This window comes from Tamandua tetradactyla, chromosome 24, assembly GCF_023851605.1.
Source record: "Tamandua tetradactyla isolate mTamTet1 chromosome 24, mTamTet1.pri, whole genome shotgun sequence".
NCBI lineage: Eukaryota > Metazoa > Chordata > Mammalia > Pilosa > Myrmecophagidae > Tamandua > Tamandua tetradactyla.
Window position 1 is genome coordinate 42723214 of NC_135350.1, and position 23741 is coordinate 42746954.

A 23741-nucleotide genomic window follows, 5' to 3' on the forward strand; every position below is an offset into this window, starting at 1 on the left:
CCGAGATTGTATTAGGTGTGATTTTACTGTGCTCTCCTAGCCAGTTCTACCATAGGACCTAGATTCTCTTTAGTTACCACACTATTCTTATAATTGCATACATTGTTTCTGCCACTAAACTGAGTTACTTGAGGCCACGGATCTAGAGGATAGCATGTTGAGCTTGTGTATACGTCTGTGTGTGTATTTCTGTTTCATTTAATTCTTGGCACAATATCAGACACATAGCAGATGTGTGTGTATTATGTGTGGTTAGTATTTATAGAACAAACTGAATGGCTATTTTGCAAATTGAATTAGTCCAGATCATTTCATGAGTCAGAAGATGCTTAAAGGAACTAAATTTTCTGTCCCCCAAATCTTGAATTACCTTCTTCTTTACCGACACACTCAAATTATTTCAACTATATGCAAATACTGAAAAGCAAGAGGCCCTTAGAAAAGTGTAAACAAACTTACAAGAAGCATCAGCATAAAGGATCCCATGTAGATGATCAGGAAAAACAATGAAATCATAGTTAAGGTAAGAATTCCACGAATCCACCAGTTTTTCCACCTATAAAGGAAATATTTGTAAAATTAACATTTAATATGTTCTTAAAATTTTTTGCATGGTTTCAGCAGTTGAGTCACCAGACTTAACAGATTTTCCCTAACTATACTTTAAGAATCTATTTTACTTTATAGAAAAACAATAAAAAAAAATTAAAAATGAAATAAAAAATAAGACATTTCACCTGCTGAGAGATAAATTAAATAAAAAATTAGGTTACCCAAAGAGAGAAGATAATTTTTCTTAAATGAGAGTGTGGATGAAAGCTGAGGTTAGGGAGTTTGGTGGCCAATGTGTATGTGAAAGCCACGCATTCTATCAGGATCGTGAGGGAGGGAAGAACAAGTCTGGTGCGGATGTCCTCTGAACAGATGACCATCGTCCTTTAGGGTAGCAGATGAGGGTGGGCCACGGTGGCTCAGCAGGCAAGAATGCTTGCCTGCCATGCCAGAGGACCTGGGTTCGATTCCTGGTGCCTGCCTATGTTAAAAAAAAAAAAACAGTAATGATTTAAAGAAGATGGTACAGACAGACTGGTATGATCTTCCAATGAGAAAAAACAAAGAAAGCATAATATGCAACCGAAACTGGGAAGCATGGTGATTTTAGTGAAATGATGACGTGCCAGATTTAAAGACACTTCCTTTTATGCTGAAAATGTGCTGCCTGCTTTCCTTGATTGAGGGCATGGTCTTTAACAGAAAAGTGCTTTCTTATTCTCGGGACTTGGCTAGTTCCTGAGAGCAGCGCTTACCTCTTATAGGGACAGGTGCTACATAAGTTTCAGAAACCAGTCCCCAGGTGGGTGTGGCCATTGTCCAGGGACACCTCTAATGTTAGATGCCTAGCTTCCAGATTCAGAGAATTTTAAAGAGAATTATCTCCAACAAGAAAACAGACCTAATTCCACCTTCTTTAATCTAAATGACCTTTCCCAAACCCAAGAATATCTAATGTAAAGTTAGGCAAATAAAATGTAATTACACACCTCAATATAACATATTTTCATCAATACTGTAACCCAAAACCATCTTTCAGGGCAGACACTAAATTCAAAACAGCATGACAGGGTGGGCCACGGTGGCTCAGCAGGTAAGAGTGCTTGCATGCCAGGCCAGAGGACCCGGGATCGATTCCCGGTGCCTGCCCATGTAAAAAAAAAAAAAAAACAGCATGGCATGGAGGAAACTGGCATAGAATTTTAAATTTTCCGTTTCTTTTACCATAATACAATAATCACATTACAGAAGGCCTCATTAAAAAAAAAATTTTTATTGATATATATTTTATATTCACATACCATGTGTCATCCAAAGTGTACAGCCAATGGTTCACATCATCAAATAGCTGTGCATTTAACATCACAACCAACTTTTTCTTTTTTTTATGAAAAATAACAAATATACCAAAAAACAATAAATTTACAAGCACATTGCAACAATTAGTTGTAGAGCAGATTTGAGAGTATAGTATGGGTTGTAATTCCACAACTTTAGATTTTTGCTTCTAGCTGCTCTAAGATACTGGAGACTAAAAGAAATATCAATATAATCATTTAGCAATCATACTTATTTGTTAAACCCTACCTTCTCTGTATAACTCCATCATCATCTTTTATCTTTCTCTTTAGGGCTATTTGAGCTATGCCCACCCTAACTTTCTCATGTCGGAAGGGGCTGTCAATAAAATGAGATAGGGGGATGGAACTAGTTGATGTTCTGGAGAGGCTGGGAGGCTGGCACCTCCGCATTTCAGGACTTATCTCATCCAGGGGCTCATGTGGAGGTTGTGGGTTTCTGGAAAGTTACCTTAGTGCATGAAACGTAGGTGTTCTTTAGATTGGCAGGAATGGTTTTGGTTGGGGGTTGGCAAGTTATGATAGGTAGCAGTGTCTAACTGGAGTTTGCAGGAGTGACCTCCAGAGTGGCCTCTTGACTCTCTTTGAACTCTCTCAGCCACTGATACCTTATTTTTTACACTTCTTTTCTCCCTTTTCACTCAGGATGGCATTGAGAAAGTCTTAATTTTGATTCTAAATCATGACCAAAGTCTCTCCCCATGAACTGTTTGGGATAAAGGAACTGAGAATGAGAAGAGGAGAATTTTACTCCTATCTCATGTCCTCAAGAACCATGAGCTAGAAATGAGATTTCTTCAAAAGTGTTATACTTTGGCATTGTTCTTAAAAGTAATTATCTTTAGTGGTTGTATACTTATTTGTTCAAATAATTTACACAGTACACATTGTCTTCTTGTTACAACTATTAGGTAGTTCTTATTTTAAAGGTGAGAAGGTTTGTCAATTATTTTCCTAGAAACACCAGCATCATGAGTCACTGAGAATCTGTGTTGGTACAGCAGTTCACCTGAGCCAAGAATCAGACCCTAAGGTACTCCTCAAGAATAAACAGGAGCTTGGGGTGTCATAAGTCAGAGAACAGGAATTTTGAGATAACGTCCATCTACCTGCTTTTGGAGGAAGCAGATGGGAAGTGTGCAGGTTTCGGAAGGGAAGGAACATTACATTATAAAGCATACGAGCACTGGTGAGGCTTCACCTGTATGTTTTCAGGAGTTTTGAACCTCAGCACGAGTAACATTTGGAGCCAGACAGTATTTTGTGTGGGTAGCTACCCTGATTTTAGGATATCTGCTCCTTAACCACTAGATTCCAGTAGCATCGCCTTCTAGTGACAACAACCTAAAATGTCTCTGGACATTGCCAAATGTCCCTTTGGTAGCACAGAGTTTGGGCAAAACTGCCCCTGAATGAGAATCACTAAACTAGACTCAGATCTGCAGAACGGCTTCACCAAAGGATGGAGCTAGTCTGCTGGGGAAGTCAAGACACGTTCAGGAGCTATTTCCAAGCCCTCATCTAATTACCCCCTCTTTTTTCCCTTTTGCTTGTATGAGTGCAGATGTTGTTTCACAATGCAGCTCAGAAGAGACAGTAAGTCTCAAACATAAAAAACAAGTTAGCTAGGGGCCAAAGGGTCTATCAACTGATGAGCAGAAGGGTGAACTGTGGTGTATACATATGATGAATATTGTTTGGCTACACAAAGGAAGAAGTTGTAAAGTAGGCAACAAGATTAATGAACATTGGGGGCATTGCTTTGAGCAAAATAAGAGAGAAACAAAAGGACAAATATTGTATGGTCTCATTTAGAAAATACTTATTAGAAAATTAGGGCCTAGATTGTAAGCTCTTACAGAAGTCACATTTCTTCCTGAGTTTCAGGTGCTATTTCTAAATTTTGAGATGTCCTGCTCTTTGTGTATATCCAGGTAGTTCCCTGGATCAATGGGCATCTGCATGATACCCAAGACTCAGAGTTCTGCAGCTCTGAAAGTATTACCCCATATAACAACTGTTAAAGAAGCTGAAAAAGAGATCAGACTTCAATTAGATATATGAATGAAGGTGATCTAGCTGGGACTAAGGTAAATCAAAATACAGGGTAAAGGGCCACGATGGCTCAGTGGTAGAGTTCTCACCTGCCATGCCTGAGATCTGGGTTTGATTCCTGGTGCCTGCCCATGTATATATATTTTATTATATATATATATATATATATAATAAAATTAAAAATAAATGAAAATAAATTTTTTTTAAAATACAGGGTAAAGGATGATATTGTCTGTATTTTAAAACTTCTCCTTCTTTCCCAGCTTATGCACCCAAAAAAAAACCTCACAAAAACAAAACAAAACAAAAACTTAATCTTCTGTGTGAGATCAAAGGAAGAGATGTTTATTTTGTGCAAAATTCATATTTTCTGTAGTATATAATCTAACTTAACCTGTCTGGCAAATTTATTTAAACAACCTAAACACACAGAGGCTAGAATAGGGGAATGACATCTTGTAATTTTATATAGCTTAATATAATACCCTGATACATTCCAGAGTATGTTGAGGAGATAATGAAGTATTTGCAAAGTTCCTTGAAGGACTGGAGAAAAATTATGGAATGATTAAAACTTGCACACCTGGGAAATTTCTGATACTTTCTTAAGCAGTTCAATAAGCCACATCCTCAACCTAAGGCTTGCTCTTATGAAACTTATTTCTATAATGGAGAAGCTAAGTCTACCTATAATCATGCCTGAGTCATTTCCAAAGAATCTCTTTTGTTGCTCAGATGCAGCCTCTCTCTCTAAGTCTAACTCTGCAAATAAATTCGTTATCCTCCCACCATATGGGTCATGATTTCCAGGGGTGAAAGTCTCCTGGTAACATGAGACATTACACCCAAAAGTAAACCTGGTCCTGACTTTGTGAGATTTGACACTGCCTATTGACAAAAAGGGTGAAAAGAAATGTAACAAAATAAGGTTTCAGCAGCTAAGAGATTTCAAATAGAGCCAAGAGGCTATTCTGGAGGTTACTTGGATGCAAGTTTCAGCTGGATATTCCAAATTGGCCATGGTCTGCCAAGCCCCAACCAACAGTATTCCAGAAAACCCTAACGAATGCCCAGGGCTCTATCTGAGACTCCATAAAATTTCACTCATTAAGTTCACTTTTCTGAAACTTAAAACCTCCTGACTGTTTCTATGCTGATAAGCCCTGAGACCCAGAGGTACCAATCTCTCCAAGAACATGAGCCAGCTGCATCCCCTAGCACATAACGGCAACACCCCATTTCAACGTGAAGAAGTTAGGACGGTCACTGCCCAAATATCCCTGAAGACTGAGGATGATCAAATAAGAGGGAAGAGCTGTAACAGAGAAGACAGGATTTAACAAATGATTATGACTACTGAATCATATTATAGACATTTCTTTTTGGTGCCTGGTATATTAGAACAGCTAGAAGGAAATACCTGAAATTGTAGAACTGTAACCAAATACTATACTTTGAAATTTGTTCTATGTGTTAAACTGCACTTTGAAATTTATAACTTTTCTGCACATAAATTTCATAAAAAGTGTTAAAAAAAAAAAAAGAGAGAGAGAGAGAGAGAATTACTACTGTGACCCCAATTCATCCAAATTGTATACTATAATGGATCATGTGTGAACAAAGGGGTCTAGATGTTAGTCAAACCACTTTACAGGAACAACAGTTCTATAAATGCATATCTTACCTATTAAATAAAATACACTGCCCCACCACCCCACCAAAAAAAAAAAAACAAAAAAAAAAACCAAGCTACCCAAAAATGGAATGGTCTGACTGTACCTGGCACCGAAACCTAGAAACAAGCTGCTTCAAGATGGCAACTCTACAATTGTTGCTAGATACATGCTTTTTGCCCTCTGGAGTGAATAAATACCCATCCCTCAGGTAGTCCCGAGTCCGCCCCTCATCTCTGATGCAAAGTACAGCATGTGGAGCCACCGTCTACCATCCCTAACCTGAGCAGTTGGCCTCCCCGAGGGCCTGACCACAATGGGACCTATTTCCCTGCTCTTTTGAACTCTTTGTGCCATGTGAGTAATAAAGTGGTCATTTGTTGAGAATCTGTCGCGCCTGAGCCTGTGTTCCTATGACGCACCATACAGCAACCCACTCTACACAGCTCAACTGACTATTTCTGCAGACCCACACAGAGGTCAAGGGGAGGACTGGACATGGAAGCAAGTGCTGGTGGGGGGGTGGGGGGGGGGAATCTTGCATTTTACTCATGGTTGTTCTGTAAGCACTTCTCTATTAAAAAAAAAAAAATTGGAAAGGGCGTAGTAAGTGGTAAAATCCTCAGGCTAAACTACAATAAATTCCCTGGAGCCAAACACAAGGATGTCCTGTCTCATTTTCTGATTACTGGCTGTTGTTTCACTTTTCAGCACCTACTGCCCCTTTTGTAAGATAATAATATACAATATATACATATCCAGGATTCCCCTGACTTTTCATAGGTATAGATGTGGTTCCAGTGAATCTCTTCCATCGAATTTAGGGGTGGAAGATATGACCTAATGTAAGCCAAACTGTGTATTCTTTTTAAAACTTTAAAAATTGGAGTGGTTGTGGGTCTACAGGAAAACCATGCAGGTGGTTTTCCATGCAGAGTTCCAATGGACCTCACCACCGCCACCACCATCACACAGTTTTCCTCATTAAATTTTATTCAGTGTGTCACCTTTGTTACAACTGATGAAATATCATTATTATAATCATATTATTAACTATAGCTAATAGTTTACATTAGGGTTCCCTCTTTCATACTGGCTTCCTTCATTTCCTGCAACATGCTATGCTCCTTTTTGCCATGAGGTTATTAAACATATCATTTCCTACTTCTCGACAAACCACTTGATTTTAATGTCTACCAGTTTTCCTATTCATTCTTCAGATCTGCGCTCTAAAGGTTACTTCATCAAAGGTGCCTTCCCCTACTCCTGGGTTAAGACAAGTTCTTCTCTACGTACTCTCACAGAATCAACGAATGAATAAATAAGTGTTTCACTAAAACAACAGAATACTATGTGCCCATTAAACAGGATACGGAGATCTTGGATATGTAGGTAGCTACTGACCTAGAAAATTTTTTCTCCCCTCATGTATGATGTTTATTTTTCTCTGATGCATTTGTATGCACAGAAAAAAAATCTGAAAATACATATAGCAAAATGTTAACAGTAGCTACCTTAGAAGAGTGGGATTAGGAAAGATTTATCTTTATTTTTATTATGGTTTTCTTTGTTTTTGCATAAATTTTAAACATGTTATAACTCAGAATTATTTGCATAATAAAGAGCTTTAAAAAAGGAAGGGGACTGGGATGGACAACTTGCCAAGTGAAGGAAGACCTTTCAGGCCTTTCCGAGTTTCAACAACTTACACCCATTGTGGCAGTAAATATTCAAGCTTGAGAGCATAAAACTTGACCAAGCAATATAACTTCAAAGATTTTATCCTAAGGAAATAATTACGGATGCTAAAGCAATTTAGCTATAAAGAAAAATGCCTAATGCAGAGTGTTCTAGTTTGCTAGCTGCCGGAATGCAACACACCAGAAGTGGATTGGCTTTTAATAAAAGGGGATTTCTTTTGTTAGTTCTTCAGAGGAAAGGCAGCTAACTTTCCACTGAGGCTCTTTCTTACATGGAATGCACAGGATGGTCTCTGCTGGTCTTCTCTCCAGGCCCCTGGGTTCCAACAACTTTCCCCGGGGTGACTTCTTTCTGCATCTCCAAAGGCCTGAGCTGAGCTGCAAGTGCTGAGATAAGGAATGCCGAGCTGCTTAGGCTGTGCTTCTTTGCGTTCTCTCATTTAAGCACCAGGCAATTAAGTCAAATGTCACTCATTGCAGCAGACACGCCTCCTACCTGACTGCAGATGTAATTAGCAACAGATGAGGTTCACATACCATTGGCTTATGTCCACAGCAACAAAACTAGGTATGCTCACCTGGCCAAGTTGACAACTGAATCTAACTAACACACAGAGTAATCTAAATTGTGAAAAATTTGAAAAAGAACCAAATACCCAGCAACAGGTGGTTAGTTCAGTAAATTGAACTTCAGTAAATTGAATATATTATGCAGCCATAAAAAAAAGTTCCTGAAGTGTATTTAAGGGCATGAAATGTTGATCCTAAAATACTATGGAATTAAAAATAACAAGATAGAAAAGAATATGATCCCATTTTTACACTATTTACATAAACATAAATTTGCACAAGGAAAAAAGCTTCTAAGAGTAAACACCAAAACATTATAAATTTTAATGTCTTGGTGGGAGTAGTATAGGGGATTTTCCCCACAATTCATGTCAATTTAATTATGTACTTAGTATTTTTAACCTATACTTCCAAAACTTCTAAGACCTTGCAAGGCTACATATTTACGATATTAGAATTTTAAAAGAGGCTAAAATGTAAAAGGTATACATTTTGAAACACAGATAATCTTTTTTTGAAATGTTTTCTTGAAAAGATGAAAACTGGCCATATATTTCCTATTGCTCATCTTCTAAAACCAACTCTCTTGTGAATAGCAAAAGGTAGTAACAGTCATTAAAGTCATAGGCTAGGTTCAGAATGTGCTGTTAACAATTATTAGCTATATGACCCTCCCTTGACATATAACTTATCTTGCCTCAGTTACCTCATTGATGAAATGGGTATATAACTATATTTGTGTCATAGGATTGCTGTGAGAATAAATTGGTCAACATGTTTAAAGTACTTAGATCAGGGCCTGGCACATAATACTTGCTCAATAAATATTAGCTGCTATTATTTGCTGTTGTTACTTTATACCAGAAAACAAAGTTCATTACTAAAGAAGAACTTACTATGAATGATAAACAGGAATCCAGCATCATTCTTATATAACTTCAATATGAAAAATATCAAGCCTGAGATAGATATCTACTGATGAGCAAGTAAAGCAAAGGCACCTCTGTGAACTAGGCCACCAAAACAACTGGGAACAAGAACTATTAAAATAACAATCATACCTTTAACAATTGCTGTCAACAAAAACTGGTTCTATAGGTTAAAAAAAAATGAAAGCCTTGCTTTGAACCAATTCCTTCTAATAATTATGGACATACCCTAGTAATTAAAAAACTCATTGCTTTTACTAATATAACTAAAACATTGTTTTTCAAATTGCACATTTTGATCCATGGGTAGTTAAACCAATTTATTAAAGTGCATCCAGCATTTTTTGTGTAATAACATAGGACAGCACAAATCAGAAGGCATCGCACACCGTGATATCAAGAATTACTTCCTAAAATTTTTGCAGCATTTAAGATGTCTATCTGTGTGTCTCCCGGGTTGTGATGACAAATGTATTTATTACTGTGTCACAGTTCAAAAAGTTGAAAAATGCTGATCTATAGCAATATTTAGACTTCACATATTAATCTGAATAAAAGTTTACTTTTATTTTGCTTTTATAAGCTTTGTAATTCATTTTACTAAAGCACACAATAGAAAGAATTATAAAACTAGCTGAAATATGATGGTAAATATTTAAAAATACAGCACAAATATGGAAGGTAAGGTATGAAACAGTAAGTATTTATGGAGTTTAGGTGGTAATTTTAAACTCAGTTGAAAGGAAAAAATTACATATTTCTGTCTGGCATTTAAAAAACAGGAAACAGAGATTATGGAACTTTACCAGATGAGCCAATCTCAGAATAGGCGGCCTGATGTGGTAAAGAGCTCACTGGCTTCAAAATCTGACAGACTGGGACAGGAATCCCAGCTCCTCATCTTACTATGTAACTTTCACCAGTTAACCTCTCAGACTTGGTTTTCTCACCCTTTGCACAGGTTTTAAGGATTAAATGAAAGTATGTTAGTATTGTGCCTCATATATTAAGTATTTAAAAAGCAAACACCTTCTCTCTCACAGCTCTAAAACTTACAAAAAGTCAAATTTATCACATGGATGAGGAGAGCCTCACAGTTTATATTGTGCCCCCATTATATTCATCTTCATCCATTCATACCTCGAAGATAAACCAGATAGAGCCCTCTTGAGGATCTCAGGGGTTCTATCTGAGGATGGTGGAATTTCTGGAATATCAGAATCTGTTCTGGAATCCAAATCTCCATATCTGTCATCGATATCTGTTTCCTAAAATTAAAGGAAATAGGAAAATCATTTTGCAAAATAGGAAATAAGCATATATATATTTGCCAGTGCATTTATTTATTGCTAAATTGTCAAACCTCAGTTAATATAACCTGAAACAAACAAATAACTATTAATTTATTAGGGTAAGGAGGTTTAACAGGGGTAGAGGGAAGAGAATATTCACAGAAGGCAAGTGCAAGCAGAAGTTAGAGCCAGAAGTGATTCTAGGAATGATCACTAGAAGTTCACATTTAAGAATCTCAAACCAAACTCAGTCCTTATTAGTTTCAAAGTTTTGGCAAATTTTATTACTCTTAGTTCTTGGTTCATCTGTAATATGAAGTATTAAATACAATGCCAAGAACTTAGTAAACGCCTAAGAGTAGTAAGTTATCATTACTATTGAATCAAGTCTTCCAATTCCTCGTAAGTGGTTTACCAAATAAAATTTTAGTCTTCAGGAATATTTCCAATTTTTATAATGCAGTAAGTTTTAGTTCACTATTACTTTTTTTTTTTTTTGGTAGGCTGTATGGTGGGGTCACATTTTATTCTTTTTTTTCCATATGACTATCCCATTATTTGATTTTTTTTTTTTTTCCCCTGCAGGGAGAGTGCATGGGCCGGGAATTGAACCTGGGTCTCTCATGTGGCAGGTGAGAATTCTACCACTGAACTACCCTTGCACCCCCAACTAATTTTTTTTTAATTAAACAGTTATCAAATTTAATGTGCCATTATATCAAGACTTACAAACAAAATAGACAAGACCAATACCCACTGGGATGCTGAGAGTCAGCAACTTAAATAGAGATGCTGGTTAAGCAGTTCAGGTAACCTGCTATCAGTCTGATAGGACCATCAGGTGTCTGACAGATAGAACAAAGGAACACATTATGTCTTCTCTTTACCCTGCCACATTTTTTTCACTTTCAATAATTTAAAGTCCTGATGGGAGTGGTACAAGTGACAGTGGGATACTGACTAATGGAAGTGAGCTCTAGACTGGGAATCAGCAGTCACCAACTCTAATTTCACTTCAACCACTAACCAGCATCATGACAAAAGGCAAATCACTTAACCCCAAGGAAAGTGGCATCAGTTTCCTCATTTATAAAATAAAATCACTAGGCTAGAATTCAAACTGTGCTCCTCAAAACACCAAAGTTTTTTGCAAGCCACTTCAAACTCCAATTGACAAATCCACCTCTATTGTGATGTCCAAAATTTCAGGTGCTTCCTCAACATCTCTGAGTCTCATGGGGCCCCCGAGGCCTGATTTTGAGTTCTCTGCCCCCACCAGACACTGCCCCACCCAGCAGGAAATGCTCTCCAGATTGCAAGTTCCTCCCCTATCAACTGGAACGGCAGCATCCCACCTGGTCCTCAATCCGCTGGGGTTCACCTGCTAGCCAGCCCACGGGATTATGAAACAAGCCAAGCACATCCTCAAGGACTCAGGGGTCACCCCGACCTCTTGCTACTACAAATCTTGCCTCCCACAGCCTCTGCCTGTTCATTCTGTTCCTGGGTACAATTCCTATATGGTCTCATGGGAGGGGCCATGGCTTCCTCTGGGGATATGAATATGTGCGATTAATAAACTTCTGTTTGATTTCATCTGTCAGATATTGCGGGTTCAGCCATCTTGTACTATTTAGAGTAGGGGGTCCCTCCCTCGTCAGTGGAGCGACTAGGATGTGACCCAAACACTACCCTCAACATAGCTGTCCTGCTTTGATCTGAATCATGTAAGCCTCTGGTTTCCATTCCACATACTTTAAAGATACGCTGATACTGTAAAAATCCTTAAGATTTAACTTAAATCTTATTTGACTTCGAGCTAATAAAGAATAAAAGACAATTCCTAAATAGTGCCACTTCAGAGCAATGTTACTCAAGTGGAATTAGAAGCAGGGACCTTGTTTTTCTGTAGTTCAGTATGGATTCTCTGTTACAAAGACGTAAGACTTGAAAAAGAAAACAAAAAAACTGACTGGAATTATAAGTATAATGAACAATGCTGAGAGTGAATTATGGGTGAATGAGGAAGTCTAGGGGCATGTATGGCACCAGAAGGAAAGGTAAAGGATAAAAACCAGGACTTCATATAGCTTAGTGAAACCTAGAGTGGACAACGATGGTGGTTAATTGTACAAATATAAGAAAGCTTCTACATGAATGAGAACAAATGTCACTACTAACAAGGTATAAAAATGGGATAGTATATAGGAAAAGATACAACTAATGCAAAATAGTGTCTACAGTCAACAGTAACACTATAATAGCCTTTTATTAACTGTAATAAAGGCAAAGCTAAATGTCAATAAGGGGACATATAAGAGACAGGTATGGGATTCTTTTTGTCTTTTCTTCTTTCTTTTTGGAAAAAATAGAAAAGTTCTCATATAGGTTGTGTGATGAATGCATAACTACATGATTACCCCAGGAGCCATTGATTGTACACTCCGGGTGGATTGTATGGTGTGTGAATAAAACTTTAACAAAAAAGAACAGAAAACTACCAGTGCTGGAGAAGATGTGGAGAAAGTGGTATACCTATTCATGTTTAGTAGGTACGCAGAATGTTAGTAGGTAGCCATACGGTCCCAGAATCCCATTACTAAGTATATACCCAGAAGAACTATAAGCAGGGACACAAATAGACATTTGCACACTGACATTCATGGCAGCATTATTCAAAATTGCCAGTGATGGAGGTGACCCAAAAGTCTATCGACTGATATGCACTGTGGTGCATACATACAATGGAATATTATACAGCTGCAAAAAGGAAGGAAGTCATGAGGTGAACAACAAGGTGAATGAAACTTGGGGGCATTATGTTGAGTGAAATAAGCCAGCAACAAAAAGATAAATATTATGTGGTCTCACTAATATGAACTAATCATAATGACCAAACTCTAAGAATTAAATTCAAGAGCACAGATTACCAGGAGATACAAGGTGGGCAGAAACTGGGGAGTCAATGACAGAATGTCCAATAAGGTTCACTGTAAAGGTTTGAAAATGAATAGCACTATACAGTGTGGGGAGCACAATACTGTAAGTGTAATTAACAAAGCAGAGTGTGAGTATGGTTGAAAGAGGAAAGAGTCATGTAAGTCATGAAAAGGAAAGCTAGAGGATAAAAACTGGGACTGTATAACTGCAAAACCCAGAATAAACAATGATGATTGTTAACTGCATAAATGTTGGAGAGTTCTTACATGAGCCAGGACAAACATATATCACTATTACAAGGCGTGAACTATAGGGTGTTATATGGGAAAAAATACAATTCATGTAAACTAAGGTCTATAGTTAACAGCAACATTGTAATAGTCTTTCATTAATTGTAACAAAGGCACTATACCAAAGCTAAATGTTAATAATGGGGGGATATAAGGGGTATGAGATTTTTTTCTTTGGAAGAAATGAGAATATTCTCATATTGACTATAGTGGTGAATGCAAAACTAAGTGATTTATACCAACAGCCATTGATTGTACACTTAGGATGGTTTGTATGGTGCATGAATAAAATTTTTTTAAAAAGAAGCTAACAATAAATAAGGTTATAAGCACAAATACAAAAAGAAAAAAAAAAAGCTCATTAGAGAACAGGGGAAAAAGAAGAAAGCAGTACTTAAATGATAAAATAAAATAAAGCCACAGGGCATTGTGCATACTGAATGAAGGTATTTAAAATTTTTAAGTAAAGCAAATGAGGAAATGCTTCTTCTCAAACTTATACCTGAAAGATGATGATTCTCGACTTTCTACTGTAGACCCCAGGTTCTCCCACCACCCACCAGGTGATCTCATGTACCCTCATAGCTTCCCTTTCTACTTCTGTACACAGATGACCCCTCCCCACCCCCCATAAGCCTGTATTTCTATCTCCCCAACCACCTCCAGATGGATTTTCCACTACCACCACATGAAATTCAACGTGAGCAAACTGACACCTCTCTCTCTGTCACACCAAACTTGTTGCACCCTTCCGTGTTTCCTACTGCAGTGAAGACTCCACCACCAAACCAGTTAACCAGATACTGAGATCAGAAACTTGGGCATCAACTTCCCCTTTACCCAACACATTCAGTTCGTTAGCACCAAGCCTGACATTTTCCTTCCTCATCGACAGCTACTACGCTTGCTGAGCATCATCGTCTCTCCTGTAACCCATGCCCCCTAACCCCAGGCCTGCCTTCTCTAATCCATTTCTCATTGTGCAACAAGAACTTTGCTTAGTTGCAAATCTCAATTTAATATTCCTTGCCATAAAAGCATAATGTCAAACTATTTAACATTGCTTATAGTGTTTTTCACATTCAGATTCACTCTTCTGGCTCCACATTAATGACTTCCCTATTTTCACACAGTGTCATTCTGTCTTGTGCAACCAGATGTTTGCTTTATGAGCAAAGTACAAAATGTGCATTCTCTCTCTTATTCACTCTCTATCCCAAACTTCCTGTGCTGGTTTGAAAGGATGTACGTACCCTAAAAAAGCCATGTTTAATCCTAATTTCATTTTGTAAATGCAGCCATTTCTTATGTGATTTAATCAAGAGTGGTTGTTTAACACCACTCTTGATTAGATGGAGGTGTGTCTCCACCCATTTGGGTGGGTCTTGATTGTTTACTGGAGTCCTATAAAAGAGGAAACATTTTGGAGAATGAAAGAGATTCAGAAAGAGCAGAGAATGCTGCAGCACCACGAAGCAGAGAATCCACAAGTCAGTGACCAAAAATGCCTCCTGGGGAGCTTCATGAAACCGGAAGCCAGGAGAGAAAGCTAACAGATGAGGCTGTGTTTGCCATGTGCCCTTCCAGATGAGAGAGAAGCCCTGACTATGTTCACCATGTGTCTTCTCACTTGAGAAAGAAACCCTGAACTTCATCAGCCTCCTTGAACCAAGGTACCTTTCCGTGGATGCCTTTGATTTTACATTTCTATAGACTTGTTTTAATTGGGACATTTTCTCAGCCTTAGAACTGTAAACTAGCAACTTATTAAATTTCCCTTTTAAAAAGCTATTCCGTTCCTGGTATATTTCATTCCGACAGCTAGAAAACTAGAACATCTCCCTTCCCTATTTCTCAAACTGGGCTACTGCCCACTTATCTTCTGAACTTGACTTCAATGTCACTTTCTTTAGAAATATCTCCCCTGACCCCCAATTCCTTGTCATTTGCCCTTCAACCATATTCCTACAATTCCCTTTATTTTATGTACTAGTCTGTATTAAAATTATCAGTTTGCTTGTCGGAATCTTCCAGTAGTCCACAGTTTTGTGAGCAGAGGAAATGTCAGTCTTACCCTTATTGGAGAGCCCAGCAGAGGACTTTGCACAGTAGCTGGAATTTATTAGGCACTAAATAAACATGTGTTGAATGAACTGAACCTGCCAACTCATGCTTACATTTAAAATTAAAATAAGTCTCACCTGTTCATGATACCTGCGTAATCTTGGGCAAGTCGCCCTATTTGGGTCTCAGGTACACTTTCGAAACTGAGGGCTTCTGTTTATGATGGATTACTTTTTTCCCCACTACAAAATTGCAATGAAAATATGTCTCATAATGTCCAAAAATTTAAAAAATAAAAGCTCTTCTTTTATTGTCCCTATACTGAAATTGTACTTAGAAAACAGCAGCAAAGCACTTTCTATATATAGATTTACTAACTTACCACACTACTATAGAGGTAGGTAAATCATCACCTCCATTTTGTAAGTGAAAAAATTTAGGCTCAGAGATGGTAAATGAATTGTCCAAGTTTACGCAAGTATAAGTGTGGTTGTTGTGTTTTAAAATAATGCAGGAAGTTAAGATGACAACTTCCCACAAACTGTGATCTGAGTCCTGATGCAATTCTAATCAACAACCCACCGAGCTTTCTTTTTTCTTTTTTAGTAGAAATTTACAAGCTGATTTTAAAATGTATGCGAAAATTCAAAGAACCCAGAAGAGTTAAAATAATTTTGAAAAAGAACAAAATCAAGGACTTAGCGAACTTATTTTCAAAAGTTATTGAAAAGCTACTGTATTTTAGGCCACGTGGAATTGGTGGAAAAGACAAAATGATCAAGAAAACTGAGCTGAGGTCTATAAACTAATCCACAAATATACGGTCAATTCGTTTTCAACAAAATTGTAAAGGCAATACAATAGATTGCCTAGAACAATTGATATCCATAAACAAACAAACAAAAGAACTTCCATCCATACCTCACATCATATACAAAAATTAATTCAAAATACATTACAGACCTAATTGTAAAACATAAAACTGTAAAATTTCTAGAAAATTTCTAGGACCTCTGGTGAGGCAAAGATTTCCTAGATGAGTTCAAAAGCTTGATCCATAAAACAAAAAAGTTAATGAACAGAACCTCACCAAAACTACAATTTTCTATACAAGTCCACAAGAAAGACACTGGAGCTAATAAACAAATTCAGCAAAGTCTCAGGGTCCAAGATCAACATGCAAAAATCAGTTATATGTCTAACACTAGCAATTAACAATCCAAAGAGTAAATCAAGATAGTATGAAAAATAGTAAAATATCAAGGAATAAATTTAACCAATGAAATTAAAGACTTGTACATGGACAACTATAAAACACTGCTGAAATAAATCACGGATGACCTAAATAATTGGAAAAACATCCTTGTTCATGGCTTGGAAGACTTAAAATTGTTAAGATGTCAATACTACCTAAAGCAATCTACAGACTCAATGCAATCCCTATCAAATTCCAGCACCCAGTTTTGCAGAAAAGGAAAGGACAATCCTGAAATTCATATGGAATTGCATAGGACCCCCAAAAAAGCACACAATCTTGAAGAGAGGAACAAAGCTGGAGGTCTCACAGATCCTAATTTCAAAACTTAACAAAACAAAGCTAATCAAAACAGTGTGGTATGGGCATAAAGACAGACATGGAGATCAATAGATCAGAATTAAGAGTTCAGAAATAATCCCACACATCTATGGCCAATTGGTTTTCGAAAAAGATGCAAGTTCCATTCAATGGGGAAAGAATTGTTTACTCAACAAATGGTGCTGAGAAAACTGAATTTCCATATCCAAAAGAATGAAAATGGATTTCTGTCTCACATCATACACAAAAATTAACTCAAAATGGACCAAAGACCTAAATATAAGTGTTAAAACCATATGAATCTTAGAAGAAAACATAGGGGGATATCTTTATGACATTGGATTTGACATATATTTATATAACATCTATATCATATATATCTATATGACATATATACCTTCATCAAGATATATGAAGAAAAAGATAAAGATATATAAAGAAATAATATGTAAAGTGGATTTCATCAATATTAAAAACTTTTGTGCAAAAAGACTATCAAAAAAGTAAAATGATCTACAGAATGGGGGAAAATAGTTGCAGATCATACATCTGATAAGGGTTTAATATCTAGGATATATAAAGAACTTCAACAAGAAAGACAACCCAATTTAAAAGTCATTTTTAAATTATTTAAAATCACTTAAAATGGGGGGTGGGGGGTGGCAAAGGATTTGAACAGACATTTCTCCCAGAGAAGATATACAAATGCCCAATAGCACAATGAAAAGATGCTCAAAATCATTAACTACTAGGGAAATGCAAATCAAAACCACAATTGGGGGCAGGGACGTAAGGGGGGTTCAGTGGTAGAATTCTTGCCTGCCATTCAGGAGACCCAGGTTCGATCTCTAGCCCATGCACTTTCCCCCCCAAAAATAAGCAAAAAAAGAAATAAAAAACAAACAAAAATTCAACAAATGGTGCTGCAATAATGGGATATTTACATGGAAAATAGAATGAAATGTGACCCCACCATTAAGCATACAAAAAAAAACCCACAATTAGATACCATTTCACATCCACAAGGATAGCTATTTTCAAAAAGGTAAAACTATTGTTGGTGAAGCTATAAAGAAATGAGAACCCTCATACAATGCTGGTAGGAATGTAAAAATGATGAAGCTGCTGTATTAAACAGTTTAGTGATACCTCAGAAAGTTTAACATAGAACTACCATATGACCTAACAATTCTACTTCTAGGCATATACTCCAAAGACACGAAAGCAGGGAATCAAACAGATACTTGTAGACAATGTTCACGGAAAAGCATTATTCACAATAGCCTATGATAGAAACAACCCAGTGCCCATCAATTGATAAACAGAATGTGTTGTATAAACGTATGTATACAATGGAATATTATTCAGCCATAAACAGGAATGACGTTCTAATACAAGATACAATATGAATGAACCTGAAAACATTATGCTAAGTGAAATAAGACAGACATAAAAAGAACAGATATTATAAAATTAAGTGAAATATCTAGAATAAGCAAAATCATAGAGACAGAAAGTAGACTAGATGTTGCCAGAGAATGAAGAGAGAGGGAAATGTGGAGTTACCGCTTAATTGTGTGTTAAGTTTGGGTAATGAATGGTGATGATAGTACATCAATGGAAATATAAGTAATACCACCGAATTGTATACTTTAAGGAGCATATTCTGTGTTATATGTGTTCCCACAATAATTTATTATTTATGATACTGTTAAGAGAATGAGAAGACAAGCCAGAGATTGCAAATAATTGCAAGTCATGTATCAAATAAAGGTCCTGTATAAAGAATATTTAAGTAGTCTCAAAATTGAAAAGAAAATGATTAGATTTTTTAAAAATATTTTCATTGCCCCAAAAGAAACACTGTCCCCATGGCAGTCATTCCCAGACCAAGGCAATCACTCATGTACTGTCTCTACAGGTTTGCCTATTCTAGACATTTCATATAAATGGATTCATATAATACATGATTTCTTTGTCTTTTGTCAACAAAATGAGTTGAAAGTTCATCCATATTAAAGCATGTATCAGAATGTCATTCCTTTTTGTGGCCAAATAATATTCCTTTCTATGGATGAACCATATTTTGTTTATCCATTCATCAATTCATGAACATTTAGGCTGTGTCTACTTTTTTACTATTATGAATAACACTGTTATGAATATCTGGATACAAGTTTTGGGGGGACATACGTTTTCAATTCTCTTGGATAGATTCCTTGCAATGAAATTGCTGGTTCAGGTGGTGATTCTGTGTTTAGAATGTTGATTCTCATCTGCTTTTCACTCAGACCATTCCTTCACCCTCAGCTTCCAAGATATCCCCTCTCTGGCTGCAGCTTGTTCTTCTCTTCTGATTTACTTTTTTTTACAACCAAACATTCCCCTTCTGTCCCCTCCTGTGCTCCCTGTGACCTGTAGTCTGCTTTCTATCTCTGCAAATTTGCTATTTCTAGTCATCTCTTATATGAATATCGTACAATCTTTATCTTTATGTATCTCATTTCATTGAGCATAATGTTATCAAGATTCTTCCATGTTGAAGCATCTCTCATAACTTCATTTTTTCTTATGGCTACATAAAATTCCACTGTGTGTATGTACCATTTTGCTTAACCATTCATTTGTTGATGGACAGATGGGTTGTTTCTAGCTTTTGGCTATTACAAATAATGTTACTATACGGACTGGTGTACAAGTTGTTTGCAAATCTGTTTTCAGATTTATACCTACAAGTGGAATTGCTGGGTTAAATGGTATAATTCTATATTTAAGTTTTTGAGGAACCATCATATAGCTTTCCACAGTGGCTGCACCATTTTACACTTCCACCAACAGTGCACTAGAGTTCTAATTCCTTTACACCCTCTCCACAATTCAATTTTTTTTTCAAAATGGGTAAAATACTTTACTTACTGACACTTCAACAGATGAATGGAAAAATTGTGCTCTAACCATTCAACAGAACACTACTCAGCAATAAAAATGAGTGAATTACTGAGACACAAAATCATGGATGAATCTCAAAATGATTCTGCTGAGTGAAAGTAGTCAGACAAAATGTACATACTTTATGATTTCATTTATATAAAATTCTTAAAAAAAGCGAACTCATGTTCAGTGCCAGAAAACAACCAGTGGTTGCATGGAGGTAGGGGAAATGGATTACAAACTGGTAGGAGCAAACTTTTAGAGGTAATAGATATGTTCATTATCTTGATTATGATGGTTTCATAGATGCAGACAGATGTCAAAACTTATCAAATTGTATACTTTAAGTGTGTTCCATTTAGTGTATGGCAATTACAGCTGAATAAAGCAGTTTTTTTTTTTTTTGTTTTGTTTTGTTTTTTAAAGACCCTTCTAGAAAAAGATCAAAGGTGATGGTTGAGTTACACAGAGAAGGTCCGGTTTAATAAATGAGTATGAGTGCTAAAACAATTATACTGATATTTCTTTTTAGTACCTTAGAGCAGCTAGAAATAAAAACATAAAATTACAGAATTGTAATCCATACCAAACTCTGAAATGTGTTCTACAACTAATTGTTGCCATGTACTTCAAAAGCTATTGCTTTTATGTATATATATTATTTAAAGAGAAGGAGGAGTATAACAGAGAAGGATTTAACAAACGAGCATGACCGCTGAATTATTATATTGCATTTCTGTTAGTCTCTGGTGTCTTGGAGCAGCTAGAATTAAAAACAAAAAATTGTGGAACTGTAACCCACAACAGAATTTAAAATCTGTTCTATAACTACTTGTTAAAATGTACTTGGAAATGTATTGCTTTTTTGTATGTATATTACATTTCACACACACACACACACATGCAAAAATTTTTTAAAAGACCCTTCTAAGATCCAGAAGTAAATGGTAAATGAAGGAAGGCAAGGCTGAGTTAGGCAGGGCTCGGAGGGAGAGCTGAGGAATGTAAGGTCAGAAGACAAGTCACCCATGCTTTGCAAGTTGGCAGAGGCAGAGGTAGGTCTGTCTGATCACCCCGGTGAGCAGCAACAGGCCCACGCTGCAGTTAGCCCGGACACACAGAAAGGATCCCACCATGGCATTTCCTGGAGGTACCACTGGAGGCAGAGGTCAGGGAAATAGGACTGGTGGGATCCCCTGTATGGGAACCAGGAGGAAGTACACAGGTATGGGGATCAGGTAAAAAAGAATCCGGTCTATTCAAGATCCTCGAGGGCTCCAAAGTAAAACTCTCTCAACTAAGCAGGAGTTTGGAATTTAAAAGGATAATATATTAAATCACCTGCATTTTTTTTTTCCTGGACTTAAAAAAAAAAAGGGGTCAGCTTCTTCACTCTGAGTGGAGGTTCATACTTGATGTTCACACTGATCCCTCGACCTCAGTTGGGCATTAAAATTGCAATCAGGGAAACAAAAACCACACAGACTCTCAAGTGACACAGAGTTTTGTGCCTGAAACAAGGAGTGTTTTTTAAATCTTCATGCTCAACAGTTCTTACTTAAAAGAACATTATTAGGCTGTGTGCTGGTTTCAGTTTTCTCAGCGTTTTCTGTTCATTTGTTCTTTGTTTCCACAAAGGCATAGATTCCTTCTCTTTCTCCCAGGAGAGGAAATGAAGAGCTGGAGGAATTGCTTCTATCTGTGCTGGGGAGGGGGCTAAGCTGAATTACTTTCTAGTCAGTCAGCCCATTCTGTGGTATTTATCATTGCATATCTGGCAAACTAAGACACCACTGAAGGAAAGTGGTAACTGGCTGGCCCAGCACACCACCATATAGTCCTGATTAGGCATTGCACCACACCGTGGGTCCCACTGAGAAAACCCAATGTGTATGACATGCCTTACGAAAAAGCAAACATGATTACATCGATCACCTATTTAAAACTTTTCAGTGGCTCCCCACTGCTTAGGACCAAGTCTGATCTCCCCATCAAGGCTTAAAAACCCAGCTCCTTTTACTTTCCTTCCAGGGCTCTGGTCATGCCCACCCTCCCACTCCATGCTACGTAGAACTGAACTTCCTGCACTCCCTGGAGTGTGAACAGAGTTTTAATCTCTCATTTTGCATTAAATATCCCAATTTAGACTTGTTCTTAATCTATTTTGCTATGCTGCTCACTCTATTTATAATTCTTCCTCCTGCAACCTGGTTTTGTTTGTCTAGCACCTATTTACCTTTAAGATCTCATAGTTTAGATACCTAGAAAACTTTTCCTTAGGGAGGCCGCCATAGGCAGAATAATGGGTTCCCAAAGACGTCCAAGCCTCAATCCCAGAACCGTGAATAAATTACGACACAAGGGGAAAATTAAGGGAGTAGATGGAATTCAGGTTGCTAATCACTGACCCTGAGATGGAGAGAAACCCTGATTTATTCAAGTGGACTCGGCGAAACCACAAGCGTACTTATAAGTGAAAGAGAAGACAAAGACAGAAAAGCAGATGTGACGACGGAAAGAGAAGTTGGCTTTGAAGTTGGAAGACAGGATCAGGGGCCAAGGAATGTGGGCAGCCTCCAGAAGCTGGAAAAGACAAGGGAAATGGACGCTCCCCCAGAGCTTCCAGAAGGAACACAACCCTGCCACACTTTGATCTGGGCCCACTGACACCCATTTCAGACTCTGAAACTCCAGAACCGTAAGACAGTAAGTTTGTGCTGTTTTAAGACACTGATTTGTCACAGCAGCCATGGAAAACTAACCGGAGAGCCCGTCAGCCCAGTTTGAGCAGCTTCTGCGTGTTCCCCGAGCAGAATGCCTCTCTGCCGGGCACACCTGTTCACCCACCGTGGTCTCTTTCCTGGCACACCTCAACCACAACCACGTGAGTGTGCTGAATGAGGGTCATCTCACAAACCCAATCTTATCAGGCCGATTCCCCCAAACTACAACACCTCAGCTCCTGCTTCCCTCCCTCCCATCCCTACCTCCCATCTTACAACGCTATCTGTAATTTTCAAATACTGTCTAAGTTTAAGGCCCATTTTAAGAAGTTCCTGATATTTCTGGCTTATTCTGATCTTCCTTCTTGACACCCCATTTCATTACATTAAAATCATACTGTCTTGTGATTTCATCCATGTAAGATTTAAATTCCAAATGAGGAGTGAAAATCCCTGAAGGTAAAGGTAAAGTCCATGGGATAATACAACAGAACTCAGAAAGTTGAGGAGTTTTATTCAAATGTGAAATATTACTTCCATCACAAATTTGCATTTTACCTGAGATCTTATTAGGCCTCCAAAGTTACTTTATCTTTTCAGGACTAAGTGAAATAATGCCTGCAGCTCTTCTGCCCCACCTACATTCTGAAGGAAAAGCAAGTATAGGAGCTACCTGCTCCTGGATATTTCCTACAATGTATGAACTTTGATTGGATATTAGTTTGGCTGGAGAAGGGAGAGATCTATAACAGACATTTTGATGACAAATGGGAAAATATGAATATGGACTAATTTGTAGATAACGAAATGAGTGATTTTTAAAAGATATGATAATGATATTGTGGTTATTTAAAAGAGATTTATTTTAAGACACGTGTGTGCTAAGAGACGTGTCTGCTAGCACTGGGGAGTAATGACGTATGCAGCTTATTTTCAAAGGGTTCACCAACAAAATATTTGTATATAGATACATGGTAGGATAAAGCAAATTTGGTAAAATTGTAACAATTGTTAAATTTCACATGCTGGCTGTACTAAAGATTGTTGTACCAGCCTTTTAACTTTTCTACACGATTTTAAAAACTTTT

General features: G+C 37.4%; 1 protein-coding gene across 1 annotated transcript in view; it reads right to left on the reverse strand.

Annotated features, from left to right (window-relative positions):
• CDS1 (CDP-diacylglycerol synthase 1) overlaps positions 1-23741 on the reverse strand; it is an 86866-nt gene that overhangs the window by 54648 nt on the left and 8477 nt on the right. The window contains exons 2-3 of the mRNA XM_077142956.1: positions 9978-10105; positions 460-556 (exon numbers count right to left, since the gene is read on the reverse strand). Of these exons, the coding sequence (XP_076999071.1) occupies positions 460-556; positions 9978-10105 (225 nt within the window). The remainder of the gene's footprint in view (positions 1-459; positions 557-9977; positions 10106-23741) is intronic.